At 43.6% G+C, this 13538-nt stretch overlaps 1 protein-coding gene across 1 annotated transcript; it reads left to right on the top strand.

Annotated features, from left to right (window-relative positions):
* Positions 1-8163: 8163 nt before the first annotated feature.
* LOC133368013 (olfactory receptor 6N2-like) lies at positions 8164-9126 on the top strand. The gene has a single exon (XM_061592096.1). It carries the CDS (start codon positions 8164-8166, stop codon positions 9124-9126), a length of 963 nt encoding a protein of 320 aa, XP_061448080.1.
* The last annotated feature ends 4412 nt before the right edge of the window (positions 9127-13538 follow it).

Below are 13538 nucleotides of genomic sequence, written 5' to 3'. Positions count from 1 at the left end.
AAAAAATAATAAAAGGTCTGTTAACTATCCCCTTTTTAAATGTAAACTAGGGCAATATGTTGCCACAGAAACTAAACAGCTGGAGTTACTTAAAATATTGTAAAAAAGGGCAGGTCTTTCCCCCCTCCTCTAGTTGGAAATGATGTCATCAAAAGGCCTGTGTGTGTGAAGGAGTGCAATAGACTAACAATCTTGAAATTGAGGATATTTCCAGATAATCTATTTATTGAGCATTCATCCTGATTTGTTCAGCTATTTTTTCAGCATACATTTTTTATTTCTTAGCAAGAAGGATGGATGATGTTGTATCAAGCATTATCCCACACTTTCCAGTCCATTTCCCCATCACTTTCCTTATTGTAAAATGTCCGTTTTTGGGGTAAAATAGGTTTGCTGCTCAAGAGCTGCAAATCAGCTTTAATTGTGTAACCTGAAATTGCTGGTATGTGATTGAATCCCACCCAAAAACAGCATCATGTCTGAAAGAGAGGCCTGTCTGAAAGAGACATGCAAGTCTGATGCTCTCTGCAACAATGCAAAGTTATGGCATTGGGAGTTCCCTAGAAATCTGGTGGGGAAGAATATCTTTTGCCAGTATTGCTGCGAATCTCCATGTTATGCCTAACCTGTATAGATCAATAAATAAACCTTATATTTTAGAGAAATAGCATACGTCTTCAGACACTTTCATTCCATGGAAACCCATCCAGGGTGTACACCAGGATACATGTGAGGTTTCTCATCATTCGTAGATGGAGGTGTGCATAGCAGCATTTAGGATATACATTTTGAAGAACTACAGTTATGTACATCCGATGATTGCATCTGATGTGGTCTACAAATCTTATGTTCTAATAAGTATCTCTTTTTCTGCCTTAGTTTCTCAGTTCATGTTGTATACACAACACATCTATGCCTATGAGAAGATTAGTTTTCTGGGCCTCCATAAAATCTGATCATTTGCTTATAAGATCATAAACAAATATTTCACTTTGTTGTCTTTCCTTCAATGTGAGATCATCTGGACAGTGGGCAACCAAATTCAACATTAGTACCCCTTTCTGGGAACCTATCAAGTAGAATGTCAGATCTGACCTCCCCCCCCCCCAAGACAAACTGAACATTCATTCTGATTTGTTTGCAGGGAGGTTAGATTATGTCGCATCAAAGCAAGGGTTATCCCACACTTTTCAGGGCATTTTCAAAAAGTCCAGTCTTTTGGGAAATGTTTGTTGCACATCTCCCAATCAACTACAGTTGTCTAACCTGAATTTGCAGTATGTGATTGAATCTTACCCCAAAATAGCAAAATCTAGAAGCGCCCTGGAAGAACAGAAGTGCAACCCCCCACAATTTATACAACGGACACAGCCACACAAGGGTGGGGAACCTCCGGACCAGGGGACCAAATGCAGCCCTTCTGACCTCTCTGTCTGGCCCCATGTGACCCTCCACAGGCGACGCTTTCTTTCTAGTCCATACACCCCAACTGGCCTTGCTCACATTCCAGTGGAGATTGGTGGCTCTGATGTCAGTGGGGCGGTGGCTCTACTCCAGGTTTTAGTCTGAACTTTCAAGGAGCTGTCCAAGGTACTTGAAAATTCAGACTAAAACTTGAACAGGATTCACTGCACCACTGACAACTGAGCCACTACTGTCACACCCTCCTCTAGTTGTTGTTTTCTTGGCTAAACTGTAATAATGCGTCCTGCTTGCCGGGATGGAGAGATATATGCATATAAACTGGTGACTTTTATATGGTTGGTCTGCTGCCTACTGTACTAAATTAAGAGTCACCTCCATGGCCTCACCCCCACAGACACATGACCCCTGGAAGGCTGCCCAGTAGCCAATGTGGTCCTTTGCCTGAAAAAGGTCTCCCACCCACAGCAGTAAAATGCTGACAACATGCATGCATCTTCAAACACCTGTATGAGCACATCTGGGACCCATAGGTCCAAGGAGTCACGGACTCTGGTGAAAGTAGGACTCATGTCACCAACTAATATCATAAACCAAGGGTGGGGGCCCTCTGGCCCTCTAGGTGTTGTTGGACTTCATTTGCCATTGGTCCCAGCCAGCATGGCCAGTGGTAAGAGATTGTTGTGCTGCAGCCAACTCAGAAGGGACAGGAAGGGGGGAGGCATGAGTTTCAGGCACCTCCGCAGCCAGAAGAAGCAGAGTTGGGGATTGTTGTGTCTGAGCAGGATCGTGCAGGAGGGGGGCAGCCTGCTCTCCAGCCAGTTCCCATGAGTAACGCCCTTTCCGAGGAGCCGAGCGCACCGCCCCCAGTTGATGCAGAGGACTTGTGGGGGGAAGCTTCAGAGTCAGTGCCAGCTCCTCCTTTACCAAGCAGTTCCCAGGAGGATTCCAGTGTGGCACCGCCCCCTGACCTCGAGCCCGTTGCTCGGGAGCAGGTGTCTTCAGATGAGCTGTTGGATGCGCGTCCCCTGTCTCCTCGTTCCCGTCGCGCAAGAAACGGACAGGGCAAAGACAGGAATTACGAAGGAGTCAAAGATTACGTTCAAAAACATTTCCAATATAAGCCTGCCGCTCCCAGTGGGGAGTCGTTGAGTCAACTTCCTTCACACGCTGCAGAGCATGTCTAGAGTATAGTTAGGGACTCTAGTGAGTTAGCGTAGGGTTTCCTATGAAGCGCAATGCCTTTGATGTATCCATTACTCTAATAAAACGAGATTTACTTGCACACACACTCCAGCTTCATTCTTTCGGCTCTGGACGGGACAGAGATGGTGAGAGTTGCAGTACAACAATATCTGAAGGGCCACAGTCTCCCCACCCTTGGTGTCAATGGAGTGTTGAAGTAGGCCTGGGGAGACCTGGGTTGAAATCCTCACTCAGCCATTAAGCTCACTGGGTGACCTTAGGCCAGTCACTGTCTCTCAGCCTACTTCACAGGGCTGTTGTGAAGATAAAATGAGGGTGGGGAAGAGCCATAGACTTGTTTGCAGGAAATGTAAGGAGGTGCAAATGTATAAATAAATAATAGCACTGGTGAATCTTGAAGGCCATGTTAATTGTGCAGTCACACTGTCATTCCTAGTGGATAAAGTTCACTTCACGTAACTATATTTGGGCCCTTTCCTCCACAATCCAGATTCTTTCTGGAACAAACAGAATGTGTGCATGACAGATCTTTGTTTATCTCTCACATTTCTGTTCCAGCATTCCTTCAAGGTGTTCCAGAGGGCAGATTACATGAGATTATTCAGTTTTACTCTCATAACAACCCTGTAAAGTAGATTTGACAGGAAGAAAGGGACTGGTCCACTTTCAACTATTGAACCCCATGGCGAAGCAGGAATTTGAATCTAAGCTGTCCTGGTCCAAGCCCAGCACTTTAGCTAGTGCACCACACCGGGCATTTGAATTCAGCACTGTGCATTCAGACTGCCAGCATAGACACCATACAGCTCCTGAGAAAAGCCAAATGGCCTATCATACCTAAATTGGCAATATATTCAGTTCATTTTGAGACGTGAGTGGGAAAAGCTGCATGGGTTGAAGAAGGGGCAAAAAGTGATTGTGCTGCAGATGGCCCAGGCACATATCCTTGCCATGTCTCAGCTCCAAGTTACACGCAAGTTGCACGTAAGTGGTTGCAGCCATGTTGATTCCATACGAATGGAAATCGGGAGTTTTTAGGAGGTAGCCTAACCCTGTGCCCTGTAGAAGAACCAAACAACGCCCCTGCTGGATAGGCAAACAGATGATTTGTATATGTGCACACTGAAGGTTTCACAGACTTTCTAAGTGACACAGACCTTTCTATCAGACTGACATGCTCCGCCACTGGCACAAACTAATCCAGGGGAAAATATCTCCAATTCCCCATTGTGTGTCATCCCTGGAGGGGACAGTCATGCCATGAAGGATCTACTTCAGCATCCTGCTTTTGTTACTCTAACAGTTGCTCCCTACCCACCTGTTGGAAATTCAGTCACTTTCAAACAAGATGGAATCATGGTCCTTTCAATGAAGCTCCATAAGCCTGTTTAGATGTGAGATGAACTCTTTTCAGATCACACTCAGCAGCATCAGGATTGGGGGGCTGTTTCGGTTTTCTTTTTCTTTCTAAGGATGCGTCCAGACTGTCACTATTTTTCAGAAAGTATTAAAGCACAATTAAAGTGGATTAAAGCACTCTGTTGCCCTAGAGTTACAAATCCACTTTTTATATATAGAAAAATCAGATTTTTTGCAGCTAGGTAAGTGATGATGAAATGGACTGAAAAGTGTGGGATGAACAAATGATTAATGAGAAGACATGTAAACACCCAGCAAGAAATCAAGATGAACGCTCATTGTCATATAACCACAGTAAACAAATCAGAATGAATGCTCAACAAAGACCAGACTAGTCTAACCATCTCATAAGCTTTGTGCAAGCAAATCAGGATGAATGCTGAATAAACAGGGTGTCTGGAGGAACCCTGAGGTGAACTCCCACTGAGACATAATAAATATTGTTAATAATAATGATGCCCCTATAGGGGAGCTTGGAAAGGAGCTTTATTTGTCTCCCTTAAAAGAACGAATGCTACCTTTTGAAGAAGAGAGGTGAACCTGTTTCATTCCCAGGTACCATGTGCTTATCTACCTTCTTGTCTATTCAGGTTGTGATCATTGAGAACTGGCCACCTGGGGGGGGTAGGCACCCTATGCTTGTGTGCTTACTTTTGCTTCAGTGGCTGTGACCATAATCTTCAGCAGTGAGGGAGCAGCAGTGCACACAACCCCACAATGCACTGTATTATTTGTTCGTCCTTCCTTCTAGTTCTAATGCCCAGGCTGTGAGTGCCACACTGGCACCATCCATGCACAAGAGGGAAGCATCAGCAGACTTAGGGGAACCCAAGATTTGCAGAAGTACAGAAAAAGAGAACCCCCAGAGCAGTCCAATGAGCATTGTGGATGCTCGGTGGCAATGGAATGCTGACTAACTATTGGGGAGAATGAACGGAGTATGGAATGGCACGGAGTGTTGCTCTGAACTACGACTGTCATAATCCATGGCCATTGACCATGCTGGGTAGGGATGATGGGAACTGGGTCTAACTATGTCTGGATAGTCACACTGGTTCCCCATCCCTAATTTGGTGAGTTTGGCTCCAGTTTGTAACTCATGTAGAAATGCCAGATTCATACAATTCAAAACCATCTAAAATATCAATTTTTATTTTTTATTGATCCCTGACCTGTTAATAATTCTTGTTGGTGGTTACATCCCGTTTCAATTTCCCTCCGTAGAGAAACTTTTAAGCTCGTTAAGGGAGTAATCCGTTAGGTTAAAAAAAAAGACTCAGGAGTTAATTGTATATTGTTAATTGATATTTCTTTCTTGACCATTATTGTGTTGGTTTACATTTTGTTTTTATAGTTTGTATCAGTCTGTACTCTTGCACTGGTTAGGATGTTTTGGTTTTTTAATCCACCTTGCTAAAACTAAAACAAGGAAATGTGTAGCAAAATGCATGAAGTGGACACATGGATGCCCACAGGAATTTTTATTTTAAAATAAAGGATGAGTAATATGGTTTACTGGGCTGGGGGATTGTCTGCTCCCCCCCCCCATGGATGCAGCACCTATGAGCGGACAGTAAAAGTAATGGATACTCTACAGTATAGAGTCTAGTAGTGCAATAATAATTATTGCAAATGTGAGGTTAGGTTATATGCAGATCAAATGCCCGCAAAGTTTGGATATGACTGGACTTGTCTTCATCCATCCACGGGATTGCTAGTATCTAATAATTAACAGAGTACTTCTATACATGTGTATATTAAAAATAAGCCCCACTGAATTCAGTGGAACTTACTCCCAAGTAACTTGACTGTCTATAGCACTTTCAGTTGACTGGGTTATACTGTATATAGTAACTTTCAGGTTAGGGTATATTTTTGCATTTAATTTCATCTTGTAAAAACATCTTTCCCCCCCCCTTAACTGGGCACAAAATGTTCAATGTCTCTTTGATTAAATAAGCTGCTGCTATAATAAAAATAATATGCTAGTCTTTTTTATTTATATTTATTATAACATTTGTGTCCCACCTTTCCTCCAAGGAGCTTAAGTGGGAGTACATGATTCTCCCCCTCTTCCATTTTATCCTCACAACAACCTTGTGAGGTAGGTAAGGCTGAGAGAGCGTGACTGGCCCATTGTCACCCAGTAAGCCTCATGGCTCAGTGTGGATTTGAACACTGGTCTCTCAGATTGAGTCTAGCATTCTGACCACTACACCACGCTGGCTTGAACTAAGATCTACACAGTATAGTGGCTGGACACTCAGGCTCTGGAATGTCTCACCTGTGAAGGTGGAGTCTTTAGGCCAAACTACATGTGATGTCATTCATAAAATTTACAACAGTGTGCTTAAATTGACCACTTTTATTTTCAAACAAACTGCCATTTGGGGACCTTAATCTGAAATGAACTCCAGGTACAGAATGGGGACCCACACCAGTTTCATCTTGAAAATGTCCCCCTCCCTCATTGCTAACTCCCCCTCAGTGCTTTTTTCTTCATCTCCCCTACTTAGTTTTCACAAAGGATGTGAAGCTCGTGTTGTTTTGTGTATCTTGTAATCTGAAACAAAGGTTAGCTTCTTTTAGTTCTTCCATTCATTCATTTCCTGTCCTACCCCTTCCTCCAAGAAACTCAGAGCCTGGTGCAAGGCTCCCCTGCCACCCCACCTCCTTTTCATTCTCAAAACAACCCTGTGAGGTAGGTTTAAGTTAGGCAGAGTAATAGTGACTGGGCCAAGGTCATTCAGGCTGCAGTCTACATACTTACCACACCATAAACTTAAAGCATTCATATCATTTGAGCAGCCAGGGCTTCCCCCAAAGAATCTTGAGAACTGTTGTCTGTTAAGGGCGCTGAAACTGGTTAGGAGACCCATCACACAGCTACAGTTCCTGGCACCCTTAGCAAGCTACAGTTTCCAGGAATCTTTGGGGGAAGCCATGGAAGTGGAAAAGGGGTACTTTCAACATACACTGTGGATGTGACACTCACTGAATTCAGTGGCACTTACTTCTGAGTAGACATATATAGAATTGTGCTGTTAATGAGGTTTGTGGCTGAAGGGGGCTTTGAATGCAGATCTACTTACTCGTAGTTCATCACTCTAACCACTACACCTCACTGGCTTCTCATGCCATTGGGGAAAGTGGTCTAAGTAGGTTTAAAATAAATATTTCTCCATTTGACCAAACTCTTCCTTCCCCTCACACTACTCCGCCTTCTAGACTTTCTCACCACTGCCATCACTTGCTGTGATGCCCGATGGATTCAACCTGCTTACTCATCTTGAGGGTTGGACACGTCTTCGTGGTTCCAATGTGTCTCACTATGGTGAGGTTATGGGCTGAGGCACACTCAATGTTCTGCCGGTTCTAATGCATCTCCACTTCTCTTTTCTGAAAATGGGGACGTAAAACGCTAGTCAAGTCCTATCTGTTGTTACTGTAAACTGGCGGGCTCATCTCAAGTGTGGCGTGTTTTTTTGTTTGTTTGTTTCAAACAGATTTTGCAACTGATTGGCAGATCAACCTGTTCCCCCTCCATGTGTTGGCGAATGGAAACACTTCACTGTAGGCGACTAGTGCTTTCACAGCCATATGATAATTCTATTTAAAGTATAGTAGTTATTTCTAGATTAGCGTTCTATACATATAAGTTAGCACATGAAATTTCATGCAAATCTGTGTTCTCTTTTGTATTCCTTTTGGGGATATGTAAGTGATCACCTTAGTGTGAAGGTGAATTTTTTGTGGGATAATCGATTTCCCCCTGAAAATGCCTCTTGCACTTCTATCAGCATTACAAGGTCATGGATTGTGAACCCCATGTTTATCTGAGAAGGGAAGTACATGGTTTTACAGATGCAAAAGAAATTTCTGGAGCCATTGTTTAAAAGATTGGCCTGCCACTCACCCACCCACCTACCCTACCCCAACGATGATATGCTATATGCATGGTAACAATGATCCTTGAAAAATTAGGGAGGTGACTTGTGTTTCAAGGAAATGCTGTAAAAGTCTGATGGACACATGGAATCTATGACCTTTCATTTGCTGGCATCTCACCTTCATAGATTTTCTTTTTTTTTCTAGATTAGCCTATCCAGGGTGCAGATGGAATCCACCAATAACACCTTGGTGACTGAGCTTGATCTGGTTGGATTCCTAGACCTGGAGAACTATGCCATGCTCCTCTTTGTCATCTTCTTTGTCATCTACCTGCTCATCCTCGGTGCCAATGCTATCATCTTCACCCTCATCTGTGTCACGCCTCGCCTTCACATCCCCATGTATTTTTTTATTGCTGTGTTGGCTGTTTTGGAGGTGTTCTATACCACCGTCACCATGCCCAGGATGCTGGTGGACCTTTTGAGAAGCAAGAAGTCCATCTCTTTTAACGGCTGCCTTCTGCAAATCTATTTCTTCCATAGCCTGGGGATTTCAGAGGCTTGCTTGCTCACGGCGATGGCTTACGACCGGTACTTAGCCATCTGTACCCCATTAAATTATACAACCAGGATGACGACCAAATTTTGCTTCCAGCTGGTGCTGGGATGCTGTGCATGTGGCTTTGCATGTCCATTGCCAGAGATCATCCTGACGTCAAGGTTGCCCTTCTGTCAGTCCAGTCACATTGATCATATATTCTGTGATTTCCCTCCATTGATCAGTCTTGCTTGCACAGACATATCAACCAACATTGCGGTCGATTTCTCCCTTCACTCTATCGTCATTCTGGCCCCCATTTTTCTTATCCTCCTCTCGTACACAAAGATATTGAAAGTCATTGTCAAGATCAAGAGCTCAGAGGGACGCCAGAAAGCTTTTTCCACCTGTGCCTCACACCTCATTGTGGTCCTTACCTTTTTTGGAACTATTAGTTTCATGTACATGCGCTTAACATGGATGGGGTCAGTCCACTATGATAGGTTCATTGCAGTGTTCTATGCCTTTCTCATCCCTCTCTTCAACCCCGTTATCTATACTTTGAGAAACAAAGAAATCAGGGATGTGATCAGGAGGATCATCGGTTCTCCTGCTCCAGCATGTGGCAGCAACAGATGCATTGGTTTCTGAACTTCTCAAAATGCCAGGAAGTTCATTACATGCTCAAAGGTTGTCCTGCTCACTCAATTATTATTGCTGTGATTATGATGATCTCACCTTCCTTTAGGGTGCAATTTTACACCCACTTAACTGGACGTAAGGCCCGCCGATTCCACTACCTCTGAGTAGACACGTATGGGTTTGCATTGTTGGAAAGGGCTCCCATTGGTCTCTCGACCAGGCTTGACTCCAATTATGATATAGCAGCGGTGGGGAGCTTCACGCTCAGGACCTCAATTCAGCCCTCCGATACTCTCTATCTGGCTCTCAGGCCTTGGCTCTCCCTGCCCCTGCCCCATGTCCTCCTCGAAGCTTTTGCCTGGCTGAAACATATCCTTAAGATGTCATAATGGCCTCTTCCTTGCCTGGATGGAGGGATGTGTATGGGTGTAGAAGAGAACACTGTGGCTTCTGTGTGGCTGAAACGCCACATCACAAGTCAGACATTTCTATTCTACCAAGCTAAGAGTCACATCTGTTGCTTCTAGGCCAGCCCACCACTGGCCTGTGGCCCCTAGAAACTTGCTCATGATGGAATGTGGCCCTTAGGCTGAAAAAGGCGATGCTGTAGGCTCAGGTGCTCCTAACCCACCTTCATGTTCAGCAAGACAGCAGCAGACAAGTAGCTGCCTGTAGGCTTAGACCAGACGCCACTGTAGCAATTTTATTTAATCGCCGGTGCCCCTGCCAAAATGTATTTAATGAATTATATTTATTTTAAACAGAAACTGCAGGAAAGCAGATTTCAAGAAAGCATTCGAAGAAACTTCCTAACAGTAAGAGCTGTTCAACAGTAGAACAGACTGTCTCGGGTGAAGAATTTAAGCAGAGGCTGGACATCAATATCTCAAAGATGCTGAAGCAGAGGGATGGACTAGACCAGTGGTTTTTCCCTATGGACCACTTGAAAATTGCAGGCAGTTGTAGCAATTGTAATGCGGTGTGCCAGATGCTACATGATGTTAACGGTGCGTGTATTGCTTCTTTTGTTTCTTATATTTTGTATTTTATTGTATTACCATTGAATTCGATAGAACTAATGGTAATACAATAAAATATGAAATAAATAAAAGAAACAATAAAAATACAATTAGAAATCAGTATAAATAGTTAATGCAATGGATGTGCCATCTTCAACAGCAAATCCACAGACACACCATGGGCCACCTGAACAAAGCTCACAGACCACTGGTACTCCATGGAACACAGTTTAGGAACCCCTGGACTAGATGACCTCAGGATCCCTTCCAACCCTATGATTCCATGACTTCCCCTCCAGCCTCTCCTTGCACTCAAAGCTACTTACACTAACTTTAAAAACCTACAAATTTTAAATAGAGGTTTAACTTTTTTAAAAAAATCAGTGTGTAACAAAACATATTCTCACTGTTTCATGTGTAAGGAAGGGGAAATCAAATTATAAGAAATGCAGTTCACACTTTCTTATCTCTTTTTGGAATGTTATTTATTTACTTACTTATTTATTATGAAATGTATACCCCGTTCTTCCTCCAAAGAAGCCCATGTAACATGTATGCAATATGTAATATGTACATATGTAAGTAAATTGTATACATTTGCATACGTATCTGTATATTTTGCATATATTTGTAATGTTGATCCTCAGGATTCATTTTCCATAACTTTGTTATATGCCTTCAAGTCGATTACGACTTATGGCGACCCTATGAATCAGTGACCTCCAATAGCATCTGTTATAAACCACCCTGCTCAGATCTTGTAAGTTCATGTCTGTGGCTTCCTATATGGAATCAATCCATCTCTTGTTTGGTCTTCATCTATGAACCTCTTAATACTAGATTAGCAGCTGGTATAGCACAGTGGGGAGGAGAACCTGGCTGGGAGTCCAGAGTCTGTGAGTTCAAATCCCCGCTTGTGTCTCCTGGGTGTCAAGGGCCAGCTAAAGATCACCCCTACAGTGAGTGGCTCAGGGTTATGTGCCCTGCCACCTGTGCAGCCGTGGGCAAGCTGCATAGTCCCAAGGAGACCAGTTGCCCCCAAGCTGGCAGTTGTGGATAAGGAAGGGGCTGGCTTGTGCAGCTGTGGCAAGCTGAGCAGGCCTTAGTCAGCTGGGGAGGACTAGCCTCAGAGAGAAGCAATGGTAAATCCCCTCTGAATACCACTTACCATGAAAACCCTATTCATAGGGTAGCCATAAGTCGGGATTGACTTGAAGGCAGTCCATTTCCACTTTTTCAATACTAGATTGTGCCAGCTTTATGACACAGCCCCATTATTACAGAGAGTCTATCCATTAGCAAATCCAGAGATTAATTTTGGATGATGTTCTAGGTAAAACAGGGGGCTTTGAATTTGGAGGGTTATATCCCATCCAACCACTAGGTAATATTACACTTCAGTTGACTCTTTTACCTAGTACTCCATCCCAAATTAATCTTCAGTTTTGCTAAAATAAAAACTGCCACATTTCTCTTTATTTCTGCTCTCTGTGAAACCAGAAACTGATGTCTTTTGCTGATGGCATGGGATGTATCTGGGCAACAGTCCAGCTTTGTGTAACCTGATACCTGTAATGCATAGCAGAGTTTGCAATCCTCATCTTGGAACTGAATCTAAAAGTTCACCTTAGGACCTCAACATCCACTCTTTATGTTGCACTTTAAAAAAAACCTCCCCCGTCCCATAGATAAAACAACACATTGTGTACACATTGGGCAAACTTTGGCCCTCCAGATATTGTTGGACTACAGCTCTCATGGGCATCAAGGATTTTTTTGGCTGAGGAAAAGAGAGTAAGTACTCCAAACAAATAAACCCAACTGGCATCAGAGAACAGGTTTACCATTTCTGGTAGATCTGGTGACTCAGTTGTGCTGAGATCTCATAGATCAGGACTCTGAGAAAAGGGTATTCCAGGTCTACCTTTCTTTTGTGTCTCAAAGGCAGAACTGTTGTCCATCTACAGGTAGAATTGAAATTACCAGAGTAAGATTTTTAAACGCTTACAAACTTGTGTGTGTGTGTGTGTGTAATTTTTCTTAATGTGAAATAAAACCTACGTTAGAAAAGTGATCATGAACTCTTGCCTGTGCTGTTGCCTTTTGTATTTGAGGGTACAGACACACTCTAGCCAGCTGACTGCTGTGCCCATCAATGTCTTGGTAGGAATAGATTTCTCCCCAAAGACAACCAGGGGCTTCTCTGCGTGCTTCTGGACTTTGGCCAAGAAGAAGTCCAAAAAGGTGCAGGGAGGGTTACAGTGGAGACACCTGTGGCATCTGAATCCCATTTGAACAAAGCAGGAGGAGACCAGGCCCAGCAAAAGGTAGGGGATGACTTTTTTCCAAGGAGGGACAGAAGGATCAGGAGCCCCATCACAGCTGTGTACAGGTTCAACATGGCTTGTTATCACCTGAAGCTCCTTGGAAAACCAAGTAATAGATCAGGCTCCATAGAGCTGGAAAGGGAATTTAGGAGCCATCATGTCACTGTCCGTCTCCATCTTCCCATTCCACAGCAAGACCAGGACTTCAATAGAAGCTTTAGGCATACCAACTGGAAGGTCTCCTGGGGCATTGAGTCTCTCAGACCCATCAGTCTCTGGGGATTGGCTATGATGGCAGCCAGCCCAATCAACTTTAGCATTCTGCTAATTAAATCTATATCTCACTTGTTTTACAAAAAGGAATAGTGGTCATCCTTCAGTCATCTCTTGTTAATGGGTCATTTCATGTCTGCTTTTCTAGATATTGGCAAATGGCATATCAGCCTTGCATGGTGGCGTTCAGCAACCACCACAGCCAATGTCATCATAATGCCTAGACCACTCTTCCTGCTCACCAGTCATTCATCAGCAGGAATATAGGAAAGTGGTGATGTGATCTAGCCTCCCACATCACCAACTGGCACAGGACCTGGGAGCATCTTTTTGGCCTCTGTACGAGCGTTGCCAATGTTTTTATTTTAAAAATACAAATACCCCTGTTCCTTTGAGTCTGCAGGTCATATATACTTACTTACTTATTCAAAGTAATTTTTACCCTAATACTCACCTAAAAAAGGCTTCTAGAGTGGCTCACGGTGAACAATAATAAGATGGCTCCTGCCTGCAGTCTTATAATCTAAGGGCCCTCCGGACTGGTGGTTTTTTACAGGTCTATTCTGTAACGTATCGTAAGTGCATTAGTGGTGGATTTCTAGTGTACTGTCCACATATCATTCTGCTTTACTAGCTGTTCTGCTATGCTTCCCCAAGGTTACTGCATTTTTGCCATCTGGAAGGGCATTTTTGCACTAAAGAGCAACTAAAGCAGGTCAACCCCCCTCTGAACATTTGTGGTATGAAAGGTTACAGGATTTCAGCAGGAGGTTACAGGCCATGCACTGACTGGAAATGTAGT

This window comes from Rhineura floridana, chromosome 11 (genome assembly GCF_030035675.1).
Source record: "Rhineura floridana isolate rRhiFlo1 chromosome 11, rRhiFlo1.hap2, whole genome shotgun sequence".
In the NCBI taxonomy this organism is placed as follows: Eukaryota; Metazoa; Chordata; class Lepidosauria; order Squamata; family Rhineuridae; genus Rhineura; species Rhineura floridana.
Note: the sequence above shows the minus strand (reverse complement) of the source record. Positions and strands in the feature narration are given on the sequence as shown.